The sequence below is a fragment of the Amblyraja radiata genome, chromosome 3 (genome assembly GCF_010909765.2).
Source record: "Amblyraja radiata isolate CabotCenter1 chromosome 3, sAmbRad1.1.pri, whole genome shotgun sequence".
Lineage (NCBI taxonomy): Eukaryota > Metazoa > Chordata > Chondrichthyes > Rajiformes > Rajidae > Amblyraja > Amblyraja radiata.
The window spans coordinates 60,953,765-60,967,027 of NC_045958.1; the positions used below are offsets into that span (position 1 = coordinate 60,953,765).

The following is a 13,263-nucleotide window of genomic DNA, read 5'->3' on the forward strand; positions in this document are numbered from 1 at the left end:
AAAATTAAGAGAACTGAATGAAATTTTCAGTTATCATAGATTGAAGCATTCTGAAACAAATATAAAATAATCTTACTTGGATGACCTGAAATTAAAGCATATAATTAGTTAGTTACCTAATTGTAGCTAATTTCAGACTTCAATTACTAGATCTAAACATCTATCCATTTCTTAATAAATGATTAACATTTTTAAATAGCCTAAATGTCCAAATAATATTCATAAATAATTCACAATAAAACATGATTTTTAAATCTCATTTACATTAATTTATAGACCAAATGGAAGGAATTTAGTGTTCAATTGCTGTAAATAAATGCCCATTTAAATCAGCTTTCTAGTGGGTCCCTGTGGAACGCGCTGGTTTAGAACGTTCACATTGCGGTAGATTTGTGCCCCCAAATGCCGAGAAAAATACTGCGGGATATAATGGACCCAAAATGAGCTACTCGCAATATTAAACTTTGTATAAAGGGATCTTTAGAAGCCCTTTTTAATGTAAAAATATACAGCTTACCTTCAGTTGTCTGCTTTATGAGACCCTGCGGTTGCTGATGGTCGCGGGTTTAGAGATTGATTTTTAAACTACTATAACTATTATTCAAGGCCTTTAAAACTAATAATAGCTTTTGCGACGGGGTCTTTCAGCGATTTTTCGTTAATATTTTACAAGGCTGAACATCTTCGATTGGAACAGCCTAGAGAAAATCGCGTTTTAAACCCGCCCCCCTCTAGACGGCGCCAAAATCGCGCACACCCGCAGCGACAGATTTTCAACGACGCTTCAGGTAGGCTTTGCAACATACCTATAAAGGGATGTGTAAATGGACTTGCGAGTGTTGGTACAGGATTCCCAAGAAGTTAATTTGCATGTCGATTCGGTAGTAAGGAAGGCAAATGTAATGGTTGCATTTATTTCGGGAGGAATAGAATATAAAAACAGGGATGTAACGCAGAGGGTCTCATAACTATTAGACACTGTTCGAAATAAATAATAAATAAAATAAATAATAAGATAAATAGATAAATGTATAAATAAAAGGAAGAACTGCAGATGCTGGAAAAATCGAAGGTAGACAAAAAAGCTGGAGAAACTCAGCGGGTGAGACAGCATCTATGGAGTGAAGGAATAGGTGACGTTTCGGGTCGAGACCCTTCTTCAGACTACTAGACACTGGCCAGAACGCATTTGGAGTATTGTGAGCAGTTATGAGCTTGATGTCTGAAGAGGTATGTGCGGACATTGGAGAGGATCCAGAGGAGGTGTACAAGAATGATCCCAGAAATGAGTGGGTTAACATTTGACAGTGCTGGATTTTAGAAGGTTGAGGGGAAATTTATCAAATAGTGAAAGGCCTGGATAGAGTGAATGTGGAGAGGATGTTTCCACTAGTGGGAGTGTTTAGGACCAGCAGCCATAACCTCAGCATAAAAGGATGTACATTTAGAAAGGAGATGAGGAGGAATTTCTTTAGTCAGAGGGTGGTGAATCTGTGGAATGATTTGCCACAGAAGGCTGTGGAGGCCAAGTCAAAGGATATTTTTAAGGCAGAGATTGATAGATTCTTGATTATTACTGGTTATGGGGAGAAGGCAGGAGAACAGGGTTGAGAGGAAAAGATAGATCAGCCATATTTAAATGGTGGAGTAGACTTGATGGACAAAATGGCCCAATTCTGCTCCTATAACATAACATTGGTGGCATTGGGAAATGTTGGAAGTTCTGTGGGAAATAAAGTGCTAGAGTAACTCAGCGGGTCAGGCAGGAGGGAATGGACAGATGGTGTTTTGGGTGGGGTCCTCTCTGCAGTTTGAAGCCGCACATGGAATATTGTGTTTAGTTTGATCACCCTACTAAGGGAAAGTTGTCATTGAGTTGGAAAGAATGCAGAGAAAGATTACAGAAATGTTGCCAGGATTCCATGGCTTGAATTATAGGGAGACGTTGGCCAAGCTAGGATTTCATTTATAGAACATAGAACTCTACAGCACAGGAACAGATAATTTGACCAACAATGTATGTGCTGAACATAATGCAATGTTATAAACAAATCTCATCTGCCTACACACTGATACATAATCCTTCATTCCCTGCATATCCATGCACCTCACTGAAAGCCTCTTAAAAGCCATTTTCATATCTGCCTACACAACCATCTCTGGCAGTTTGTTTTAGGCTCCCACCACACTCTGTAAAACAAAAAAAATGCTCTGCACATTTTAAAATTTTGCCTTTCACTTAAAGCGATGCCCTCTAGTCTTTGACATTTCCACCCTGAGGAAAAAAGGGTTCTGACTGCCTACTCTATCTATGCCTCTGATAATTTTAGATACTTCCATCAGTACATATTCAATTTGTCTCCCCTCAGCCTCTGGCATTCCAGAGAAAACAAGCCAAGTTAGTTCAGCCTCACCTTGTTGTTAATACCTCCTCCAGGCAACTTTTTGGTAAGGGATACTGTTAGTATCCTTTCTTTATCACATCCCTCATAGACACTAATGGACCATTGTGGGCTCCTTTCCAAAGCCTGGCTCTACATCCTTTGTACATTGGGGTGACCAGAAAGGCATACAATACTCCAAACGTGGCCTAACCTATAATTCTTATACTCAATGACAACCAATGAAAAACAAGCATATCAAACATCATTACCATTCTATCTACTTATGTTGCCACTTTAAGGGAACTATGGACTTGGATTCCAAGATCCCTCTGTACGTGGGGTGGGAGATTGCAACCTTCACGTGGTCCGCCCTGTTTCGACTAATACAATCAACTCGACGTGCACAAACGGAAGATCAAATAGAACAAGTTGTCCAACAACTTTAGGCTGTGCACGCCACATGAAAGAAGAAGATCCCTCTGTACGTCATCAACTATATACTTTCCCATTGCATTTGACCTCCCAAAATTCCCTTGTATTTGGCCTACAAAGTGCAACACCTCATTTGTTCAGATTAAATGTTCTCTGATCCATTCTATAGGTGATCTATATCTGGCTGTATACTTAGACAGCTTTACTCATTGTCCACCACACCCTCTCCTATACGTAGACTGTAGGAGACGGAGGATTTATCTTAAACAAGTGTATCATAAGGGGAAATAGATAGGATGAATGTACATAGCCTTTTTCCTAGGATAGTGGAATTAAGCACTAGAGGGCATGGGTTTAACATAAGAGGGGAAAGATTTAACAGGATCCTGAGGGACAACATTTTTCACACATGGGCATATGCCAGAGGAAGTTGTTGAGACAAATACAATCACAAGGCATTTGGACAGGTACATGGATGGAAAAGGTTTAGAGCGATATGGGCCAAATGCAAGCAAATGGGACTAGAACAGTTGAGGCATTACGACGGCGAAGCATCACTCCCTGATGAGCTCAACGCGTTCTACACACGCTTTGATAGGGAGAACACTGATGTGCCTTCCCGAGCCCCCATTCGCCATGATGGTATTTCAGTCACAGTCACAGAGGCCAACGTCAGAAGATCCTTCAGAGGGGTGAACCCTCGGAAGGCGCCTGGACCTGATGGTATACCCGGTCGTGTTCTAAAAACCTGTGTAGACCAACTGACTGTAGTTTTTGCAGACATTTTTAACCTCTCACTTCTGAGGTAGGGAGTTCTCACCTGCTTTAAAAGGGCATCAATAATACCGGTGCCCAAGAAGAGCAAGGTGACGTGCCTCAACGACCCGACCAATGGCACAAATGTCTGTGGTGATGAAGTGCTTTGAGAAGTTGATTATGGCGTTTGTCAACTTCTACCTCGACAAGAACCTCGACCCACTGCAGTTTGCTTACCGCCACAACGGTGGATGCGATTTCACTGGCACTCCGCTCTGGACCACTTGGACAACAAAAACTCGTACATCATGCTGTTGTTCATAGAATACAGCTCGCCGTTTAATACCATCGTCCCCTCCAAGCTGATTACCAAGCTCACGGCTCTGGGTCTCTACGCATCCCTCTGCAATTGGATCCTCGACTTCCTCATCCACAGACCACAGTCTGTCCGTATTGGTGGAAATATGTCATCCTCGATAACAATCAGCACGGGAGCACCTCAAGGCTGCTCAGCCCCCTGCTGTACTCACTCTATACTCACTCTGCGAACTCCATCATCAAGTTCGCTAACGACACCACTGTTGTTGGACGAATCACAGATGGTGATGAGTCAGAGTATAGAAGTGAGATCGACCGATTGACCAAATAGTGCCAGCACAATAACCTGGCTCTCAACACCAGTAAAACCATTGTGGACTTTGGAAGGCGAAGGATAGGGACCCACAATCCCGTTTATATCAACGGGACGATGGTGGAAAGGATCAAGAACTTCAAATTCCTGGGCGTGCATATTTCCGAAGATCTTTCCTGGTCCCAGCACACTGATGCAATTATAAAGAAGGCACATCAACGCCTCTACTTCCTGAGAAGATTACAGAGAGTCGGTATGTCAAGGAGGATTCTCTCGAACTTCTAACAGGTGCACAGTACAGAGCATACTGACTGGCTGCATCGTGGCCTGGTTCGGCAACTTGAACGTCCAGGAGTGGAAAAGACTGCAGAAAGTTGTGACCACTGCCCAGTCCATCACCGGCTCTGACCTTCCCACCATCGAAGGGATCTATCACAGTCGCTGCCTCAAAAAGGCTGCCAACATCATCCTGGTCACACACTCATTTCACCGTTGCCATCGGGAAGAAGGTACAGGAGCCTGAAATCTGTAACATCCAGGTTCAGGAACAGCTCCTTCCCCATAGCCATCAGGCTATTAAACACAACATCAAATAAGCTCTGAACAGTAACAGTCTATTATTATTATTGCACTATATCTGTTTATTTATTGTGTATATATGGTCTATAGACACACTGAACTTTTATCTTCTGTTTTGCATTATGTTTACATATTCTGTTGTGTAAAGTAAAAATGTAATTGTCCTATCTGGGACACATGACAATAAAACTCTCTTGACTCTTGAGCATGGACGAGCTGGGCTGAAAGGCCTGTTTCCGTGCTATATGACTGACGTAGTGTTTCATGATTAAATAATCCAATCCAAAATTGGCATGGCCACATCAGTAATAGAAAGTGTGTGAACATTGCATCTTCTCAGGGTGGAAAAATGGAGAGTTTGTATAGGCAGATGCATTATTTCATACGTTACACGTAACAAATATATTGGTAAATAAGCTCATTGTGAAAAAGTAAGATAATATAGCTTAAGTTCCTGTTGATGAGTAAAATGGTAACTCAGACTAGAACAAGAGATTGTACATGCTGGAATCTTGAGCAAAAAAAAACAAAATGCTGGATAAACTCAGAGGTCAGGCAGAATCTGTGGAGGGAAATAAATGGACAACATTTCAACTCGGGACCTTTCTTGGGACTGAACAGTTCCCGACCTAAAACAAGGTCTTTGAGCCGCTGACATCCTCCAGCACTTTATTTTTTTACGTAGACAAGAACAGCAGATTGCCTCGGGGCAGATTCTGGAAAAATAGTGCGATGGATGAACTGGGATACATTATCAATTAAACTGGATTGATATTTGGAAAAGTACCAATTGTGAATATGCCATCTGGTTTTAAATTGGAATTAATTCCATTTATCTGAATTAAAATATGCAAAAGTGGGTATTGTGTGTAGATTTTATATACATTTTTCATGGGGTTCATGTTTATTTTGAAAAATGCTATGTTTCTCGAATCAGACTTGAAACAGACGGGATGTGAAGGAAGGAACTGCAGATGCTGGTTTAAACTGAAGATAGACACAAAAAGCTGGAGTAACTCAGTGGGATAGACAGCATCTCTCGAGAAGAAGGGTCTCGACCCGAAACGTCACCCATTCCTTCGCTCCAGAGATGTTGCCTGTCCTGCTAAGTTACTCCAGTCTATCTTTGAAACACACGGGGATTTAATCCAAATCCCACCAAGACACAGAGTGCCATTCACTTACATCAAAAGTAGTTTTTGAGTTAACATGTATTAAAAAGTAGCAAAGCTATCACAAAAATACCATAGCTGTTTCATGAATATCTTAGTCACCCAATCCATTCAGGTTTACACTTGACTCCAATCTTGACCATATAGTTGACCAATGGCCCTAGCAATTCAAGGCAGCTCTGGGTAACAAACTTTGCTTTGTTGGCAGTGCCCTCAACACAAGAACAAGATTTAGAAAATATACACTGAACACTTTTTTAAAAAAGGCTACAGAAATGCACACAGTACCATGTACTCTTTAGTGCAGATTTAGCATTCAGGTCTCTAATTTATTTTCTAAAATGTTATTTTTCTCGCAGTTCAGTTTTCCAATGGGAAGCTCACAAATTCAGAAAATGTGGAATTTCAGCTGCATAAAAATATACATAAAAATAACCCCCGGAAGAAGAATCAGCTAATCTTGGTAAGAGTTTAACGATGATTGTGCTTTATAATGAACGAGACCAAGTGCGGACCCCTCGGGCCTGTTCCCTCAATGCAATATTCCACCACTCACCCATAGCCCCCAACTGCGCAGGCGCGGCTGACTGGTTCCCATTGTGATGCCAGAGATCCCTGTTGTGACGCGAGTCATGGCAACCCTCGCTCAACTGCACATGCGCGGCCGGCAAGTGGGAGGGCGACTGCGCAGTTTTTAAAGTTTAAAATGGCAATAACTTGTAAAATATAAGATCAATGTGAACACATCTCACTCTCCCTCTTCAGTCCCCTATTCCCCTCCTCCATTATTCTCCCTCTCCCCAACTTCCACCAACCCTCCTCTGCTTCTACCGCTCAACCCCTCCCTCACCTCCTATCTCTTCCCCTCCTCTCCTCCATTACCTCACCATCCCTCTTCCTACCCCTATCCTCCTCCATTCCCCCTCATCCCCCAGCACTCCCTCCCCCTCCTCTTCACCGTCCCTTTTTCCCCTCTCCCCTCCCCCCCCATCCCACCCCCCCACTCTCCCTTTTCACTTCCCCCACTGCCCTCCTCTCCCACTATCCCCCACTCCCTACCTCCCCCCTCCTCTCCCAACCTACCACTTCCTGTCCCTACCCCCTCACTCCCTCCCCAGGATCTCAATGTAAACCACCGCCGGCCTGTTTTTCCACCACATCGGCAAGTTGTACTTGAGATGGTGGGGGTGGGCCAAGCAGCCTGGAGCCGGGGGAGGGAGAGGCTGAGGCTGCAGCCTCGTCCTTGCCCCAGGTCCTGCTCCTCTCCCTCCTTGCGGGCCCGGAGCAGCAGCGCCGCCGCTCCCAGACCTAGCCCCACCCTCAGCACCGCGGTCATTTCAAATCCCGCATGTGCAGATATCAGGCCCACTGCGCATGTGCGGAGAGAGTTTCAGTTGTTTTAAAAAACGCACGCGCCGATACCGGGCCCACTGCGCACGCGCTGTCATTTCAAATCCTGCACGTGGCTGACGGGCAGGGCAAGAGGAAAAGTGATTTTTTATTTTATTTTTTTCCACTTAATTTTTTATTGATTTTTAAGAGATATTTTCAAAACAGTGCAACACCATCACCATAAATAAAACAAAGGAAGAAAAACAGCAATCAAAATAAAAAAATAAGTAGATCGGGGGGAGAAAAAAAAAAGAAGTAAATAAATAAAAAAATTGGAATAAGACCGTGTGGTTCACTTACCAAATTAAAAAAAGAAAAAACATTACATTGATTAGTTATCTGGAGATAATTCAACATTCATACAAATGTGAGATTCAAAAATCACAAATGCTCTTGAGACAAATTCAGACAAAGAAGTGTTTTTATTAAGTTCATATTCTGCAGAATAGGTGCCTCTCCGCTGATGTCCCCTAGAGGCACACCGAGGATCGGGATGTCTTCTATCTTTATACATTTCTTTTCATTATTATCACATTCTCATCTCTCCCCATTGAGCTTCTTCCAGTCATAACATAAAGCCCAGATTCCCACGAGAACGTCGTGGAACGCCCTCCCAACGTCAAAGGCACCTCCCCTATCATGCATCGCATGTGCATTTAAATTAGGCATCTTGTCATAGTGGGTGTGAGTACATCTCATCAAGCATGCGTAGTTGAGCGTGACTTCGTGTCCCTCTCCCCTTTGTTCTAAATCTCTTCTATCTCCTGCTGAAGTCTTTCTATTGCTACTTTTTATCTAGAATTTCTCTCTGTTCTTTATATTGTTACTTTCTATTCTACCAGCAGCCTGGCTTCTGCTGACACCTTATTTCTTTCTAAGTTATATTTCTATCCCTAGTCTAAATCAACCATGTCTGTTAACTCTTTCCTCACAATCCATCATTTTCTTTTTTGCTACGCACCCTTGATTTACACTATCTCCTACTTTTCTAATGCTAGCAGAAGATTCTTCACCTCCCTATCCTCCTCTCGTTGGTCATACTGTGTTCTGAAGGCCATTATGGTGGCAGCACTGTTCTTCGTCAGGGCTGTTTCTATCAATAGCTGAGCCAATCCCCGTACGCAGGGAATGATACAACATCCGAACAAACACAATAACCCTACCATGACTATTACTGATGTCAGGGCAGATGTAAATATGTGCTTCCATTTCCCAAACCAGGAGTCTAGAAACCCGGTCCAGGAGGTGTCTACTCCTGAGTTCTCAGCCAATTCGATAGACAGAGAGGTGAGGCCTGCTAGGGCTCTTGACACTGACCCATCCGGAGCAGTGTTGTTGGGGATGAATGTGCAACATTGTTCGCCAAACATTACACACACCCCTCCCTTCTCAGCCAGTAGCATGTCCAAGGCCATGCGATTTTGCCAGGCCATTTGGCTGGTAGCTGTCAGTTGTTCCGCTAATCCTTCAACTGCATCTCGAGTGTAATTTATAAAGCGTTGTTGATTGTAGTATAAGTAGTTGATCCAGTCCACATTTTTATTAACGGTGGACCACCAGAAGAGTATGGACTCAAAGCCCGCAGCTATCTGATTTCTGGCTTTAAATTCATCGGGTACCCCTCTTGGCACCCCTATCGCATCTATATAGATGTGTGTGTCGAATGATCCTCTCACCTTTCTCTTTTGTCGTCGGCTTCCTTTATCGAGTTCTACAGCATGTTCTACTGCTATGGTGTAGGGCATCATCAGTTGTATGAGGGTACAGGTTCCCGTCCATGACCCTGGCAACCGGGGCCACAGGGTATTCTCCCCGCACCACCACCAGACATCGGCTCTACTGACTATCTGCTTTTTCAGCCAGGAGCTATTGAACAGCGTCCCCTGTTCTTCAGCCGTTATATTATACGTCTTATTGCAGTTGAGCACCTCCCCCATGTCCTGTCCCTCTGGGTTATTTCTTGTATAGCACTCAAACCCCTCCTCCCCAAAAGGAATGGTAAATGGAGGAGGTCGAAGGTCTTCCCTTCGGCCCTTCGTATTGTTGTTGCTGGCCGGAAATAAGTAATGATAACTCTGGCATATCACATTCTTTGGTAAGAGGGGATTCGTCAATAGCTGTAGTATACATGTCATAGCCCTAGGTGTTCTATCCCAATTCAGGGGAAATGGTACTGGGACCAGCTGAGGCCTAGCTCCGGCGCAGGCGTAACAATTGGTTTGTTGCATACTTCTGGCTGTGTTCATCATCCAGGCAAGCCAGGTGTTGGCTCCTTTTCCCCCTGTTGGTATTCCCTTCTCATACAATTGCCTTAATCCTGTTTCTCCTGCTACTATCATTATCTTCAGATCCTTAGACTCATTTTCCCTGATGACATTGCTGACTACTGGTGGTGCTGGTGTTGCCCCGGGATCCCTATTCTGACTGTCATCTATCTTGAACACCTCTCCCCTATCCTCGTATCTTCCCATCTTTCCATCTCACTTTACTTCTATCTCAAACTTCAGACATGCGTCCTTCCCTGTTTTATCTGCACATATCCAATACCTACCACTTTCCTGTATTTGGACACTCTGTATGCTCACATATACGCGTCCTGGCAATTTCTCGTTCGGGTTTTGATATACTCTCCACCTATTAGTTTGATAGGTGGTCCGATGCCACCCATATTTTGATGAAGTAAACACCGCGTGCCAATCTTTACAGGGATGGGTGCATACATACATTCTATAGCCGCACCACCATTTTCCTTTACATACATCAAATGGGATGGTGGTGGACCTTCTATTCTGTGGTATTGTGATTTTTATGCATGTTACATTACTTACAAGTTGGGTAACCACCCAACACACGACCCACGAACACAAAATCTTCATCTTTCCTGCGGGTTCTTGGTAAATGTTAAAGTCAATGGTTCTTCTCCTTTGCGCACAGTCCACGGGCTGATATTGTCTGGTGGGGCCTCCACACGACCCTTAACTCGACTTGCGTGTGTCCACCCTTTCTCTTTTGTTCGTACTGCTGTCTCCGTGATTAGTAACACCAGGTAGGGTCCAGTCCACTTAGGTTGCAGCTTTTCTTCTTTCCACGTTTTTATTAATACCCAGTCTCCAGCCTTGACTGAGTGAATCGGAAAGTCCAGTGGTGGGCTCTGGGCCAGCAATCCTTTAATTTTTAGTTCTGGGTTCCATGCACTGGAATTGCTCGATTGATTTTTCGCGATTTCCGACTACTCCCACTTCTTTGTCGAGTCTCTGTGTGGTCCGGATACTACTGCTTAAACAGCTGATGGCAAGCAAGGAGTCTGAGACCGCTGAACTCAGCAGGGTGCACCTTCCCTTCGTCCGTCTACACCCCCCTCAGCTGTCCAGAGTATTGGATCTCGGAAACGAGCCCCCAAGTTGTGAGATTCAAAAATCACAAATGCTCTTGAGACAAATTCAGACAAAGAAGTGTTTTTATTAAGTTCATATTCTGCAGAATAGGTGCCTCTCCACTGATGTCCCCTAGAGGCACACCGAGAATCGGGATGTCTTCTATCTTTATACATTTCTTTTCATTATTATCACATTCTCATCTCTCCCCATTGAGCTTCTTCCAATCATAACATAAAGCCCAGATTCCCACGAGAACGTCGTGGAACGCCCACCCAACGTCAAAGGCACCTCCCCTATCATGCATCGCATGTGCATTTAAATTAGGCATCTTGTCATAGTGGGTGTGAGTACATATTCATGGCATCTCATCAAGCATGCGTAGTTGAGCGTGACTTCGTGTCCCTCTCCCCTTTGTTCTAAATCTCTTCTATCTCCTGCTGAAGTCTTTCTATTGCTACTTTTTATCTAAATTTCTCTCTGTTCTTTATATTGTTACTTTCTATTCTACCAGCAGTCTGGCTTCTGCTGACACCTTATTTCTTTCTGTTATATTTCTATCCCTAGTCTAAATCAACCATGTCTGTTAACTCTTTCCTCACACAAACATACCATCTAGTTCTATATAACGCAATCTTCCCATATCTAGCTCGGCATTTATCTAATTGGTGTCATGGCTCAAATAAACAGTCCATTTTTCCCAGATCTTCTCAAATGAATTCTCCTTGACTCAAGGAATATGTCAATTTCTCCATATTAAAGATGTCTCGCACAATTTCCAACCACTGTTCCTGTTTTGGGCTTTTTTCATTAAGCCACTGCCTGGTAATGGCCTTCTTACTTGCTGCAAGCAAAACTTTAATCAAATATGTATCTTCTATTTTTACACTATCTTTAATACGCCCCAGATACATCACAGGGCAGGTATTTGGGATTTTATAACCCAAGATATTATTTACAGCTGCATTAACATCTTCCCAGTATGGCCTTTTCTTTACACAGTTCCAGAAAATATGCGAGTGGTCTGCCTCCGTACTCCCACACAGTCTCCAACAGTGTTGTTGGACAGCAAGTTGTCTGCTTTTTATTTTGGGTGTTATAAAAAAGCGAGATAGATTCTTCCAGCAAAATTCTCTCCATACTAGTGAGCTTGTGGATGAACATTGTGTTTCACACATTTGATACCATTCTTCTTCTGTTATTTGGATCTTTAATTCTGCTTCCCTTTTTGTTTTTATGTAGAGCGTTGATTCTCCCCCGCTTTCCACCAGAGCTTGGTAGAAAGCAGAGATGACCCGAGACCCCTTCTGTTTGTATGCATCCACAATCACCTTGATCACACTATTTGAAGTTTCATCTAGTTCTGGCCTTATCTCTTTTGTAAAGTAGTCTCTTAATTGCAAGTATCTAAAAAAATCTTTGTTTTCGAGACCATACTTTGACTTTACATCTTGGAAGCTCATAAACTCGCCATTTTCTGAAACTGTATACATTGCCGTTATGCCTTTTTGTGCCCATTCTTTGAATTTTGAATCATACACCCCTGGCTTAAACTTTGAGTCATATGCGAACCACTTCAATGCGTGAACCCCTCTTTTTAATTTGTATTTTTCCACTATAACATTCCATATTTCTAACGTAAATGCTACTATTGGATCCATAGCATGTCACAAAGCCCCTCTCAGATATTTGTTTCCCACCAAAATCTGGGTCTGGTAACCCTGTATCTTCCTTTCCATTTCTTTCCATCGAGATTCATAATCAGGTCTACACCAACAAGCCAGAGGTCTGAGTTGAGCTGCATAAAAGTATTTCCTCAGATTTGGTAAAGCCATTCCACCCTTGCTTTTCGGCAGTTGAAGTGTTGTTAGTTTTATTCTTGTTTTTTTGCTATTCCAAATGAATCTAGAGATCATTTTATCCCAGGCTATGAATTTATCTCGGGGGACATTAATTGGGAGAGATTGGAATAAATATAGTAGTTTAGGTAGGATATTCATTTTTACCGTTTGTATTCTGGCGCTGAAGTCTAGAGGAAGGGTCGACCATCTCTCAACATCCTTTTTGATGTTTTCTTCAATTTTGTTATAATTAGTTTCAAACAAGTTGGAAAGTGTTTTGGTTATAGTTACACCAAGATACTGCATCATTTTAGAGTTCCATTTCAGATTATATGCATCTGATTTGTTGGGATGGAGAATAATTGAATGAAAGAATTTGTGTTTTTGTTATATTCAATTTATACCCTGAGTAGTATCCATATGTTTCAAATAGGTTCATTAGATTTGGGAGACATATATCTGGTCGTTCAAGAAAAATAATGATATCATCAGCGAAAAGACCAATTATATGTTCTTTCCCCCCTATTTTGACCCCCTGCAGGTCTTCTCTCTGCCTTATTGCTTGTGCTAAGGGTTCAATATACAAAACGAAGAGAGTAGGAGAAAGACAGCATCCTTGCCTTGTGCCCCTCTCTAACTGGATCCTTTTTGATATGTTTCCATTTACCTTAATCCTAACTGTAGGCTCCTGATATATTGTTT

At 42.7% G+C, this 13,263-nt stretch overlaps 1 protein-coding gene across 2 annotated transcripts in view; it reads left to right on the forward strand.

The window, feature by feature from the left end:
• polr1e (RNA polymerase I subunit E) overlaps positions 1 to 13,263 on the forward strand; it is a 49,870-nt gene that overhangs the window by 1,254 nt on the left and 35,353 nt on the right. The window contains exon 2 of one of the 2 annotated variants that reach the window (XM_033017887.1): positions 6,314 to 6,417. The exons of the other annotated variant lie outside the window; for it this stretch is intronic. Within the exon in view, the coding sequence (XP_032873778.1) occupies positions 6,314 to 6,417 (104 nt within the window). The remainder of the gene's footprint in view (positions 1 to 6,313; positions 6,418 to 13,263) is intronic. 2 annotated transcript variants of the gene reach the window in all.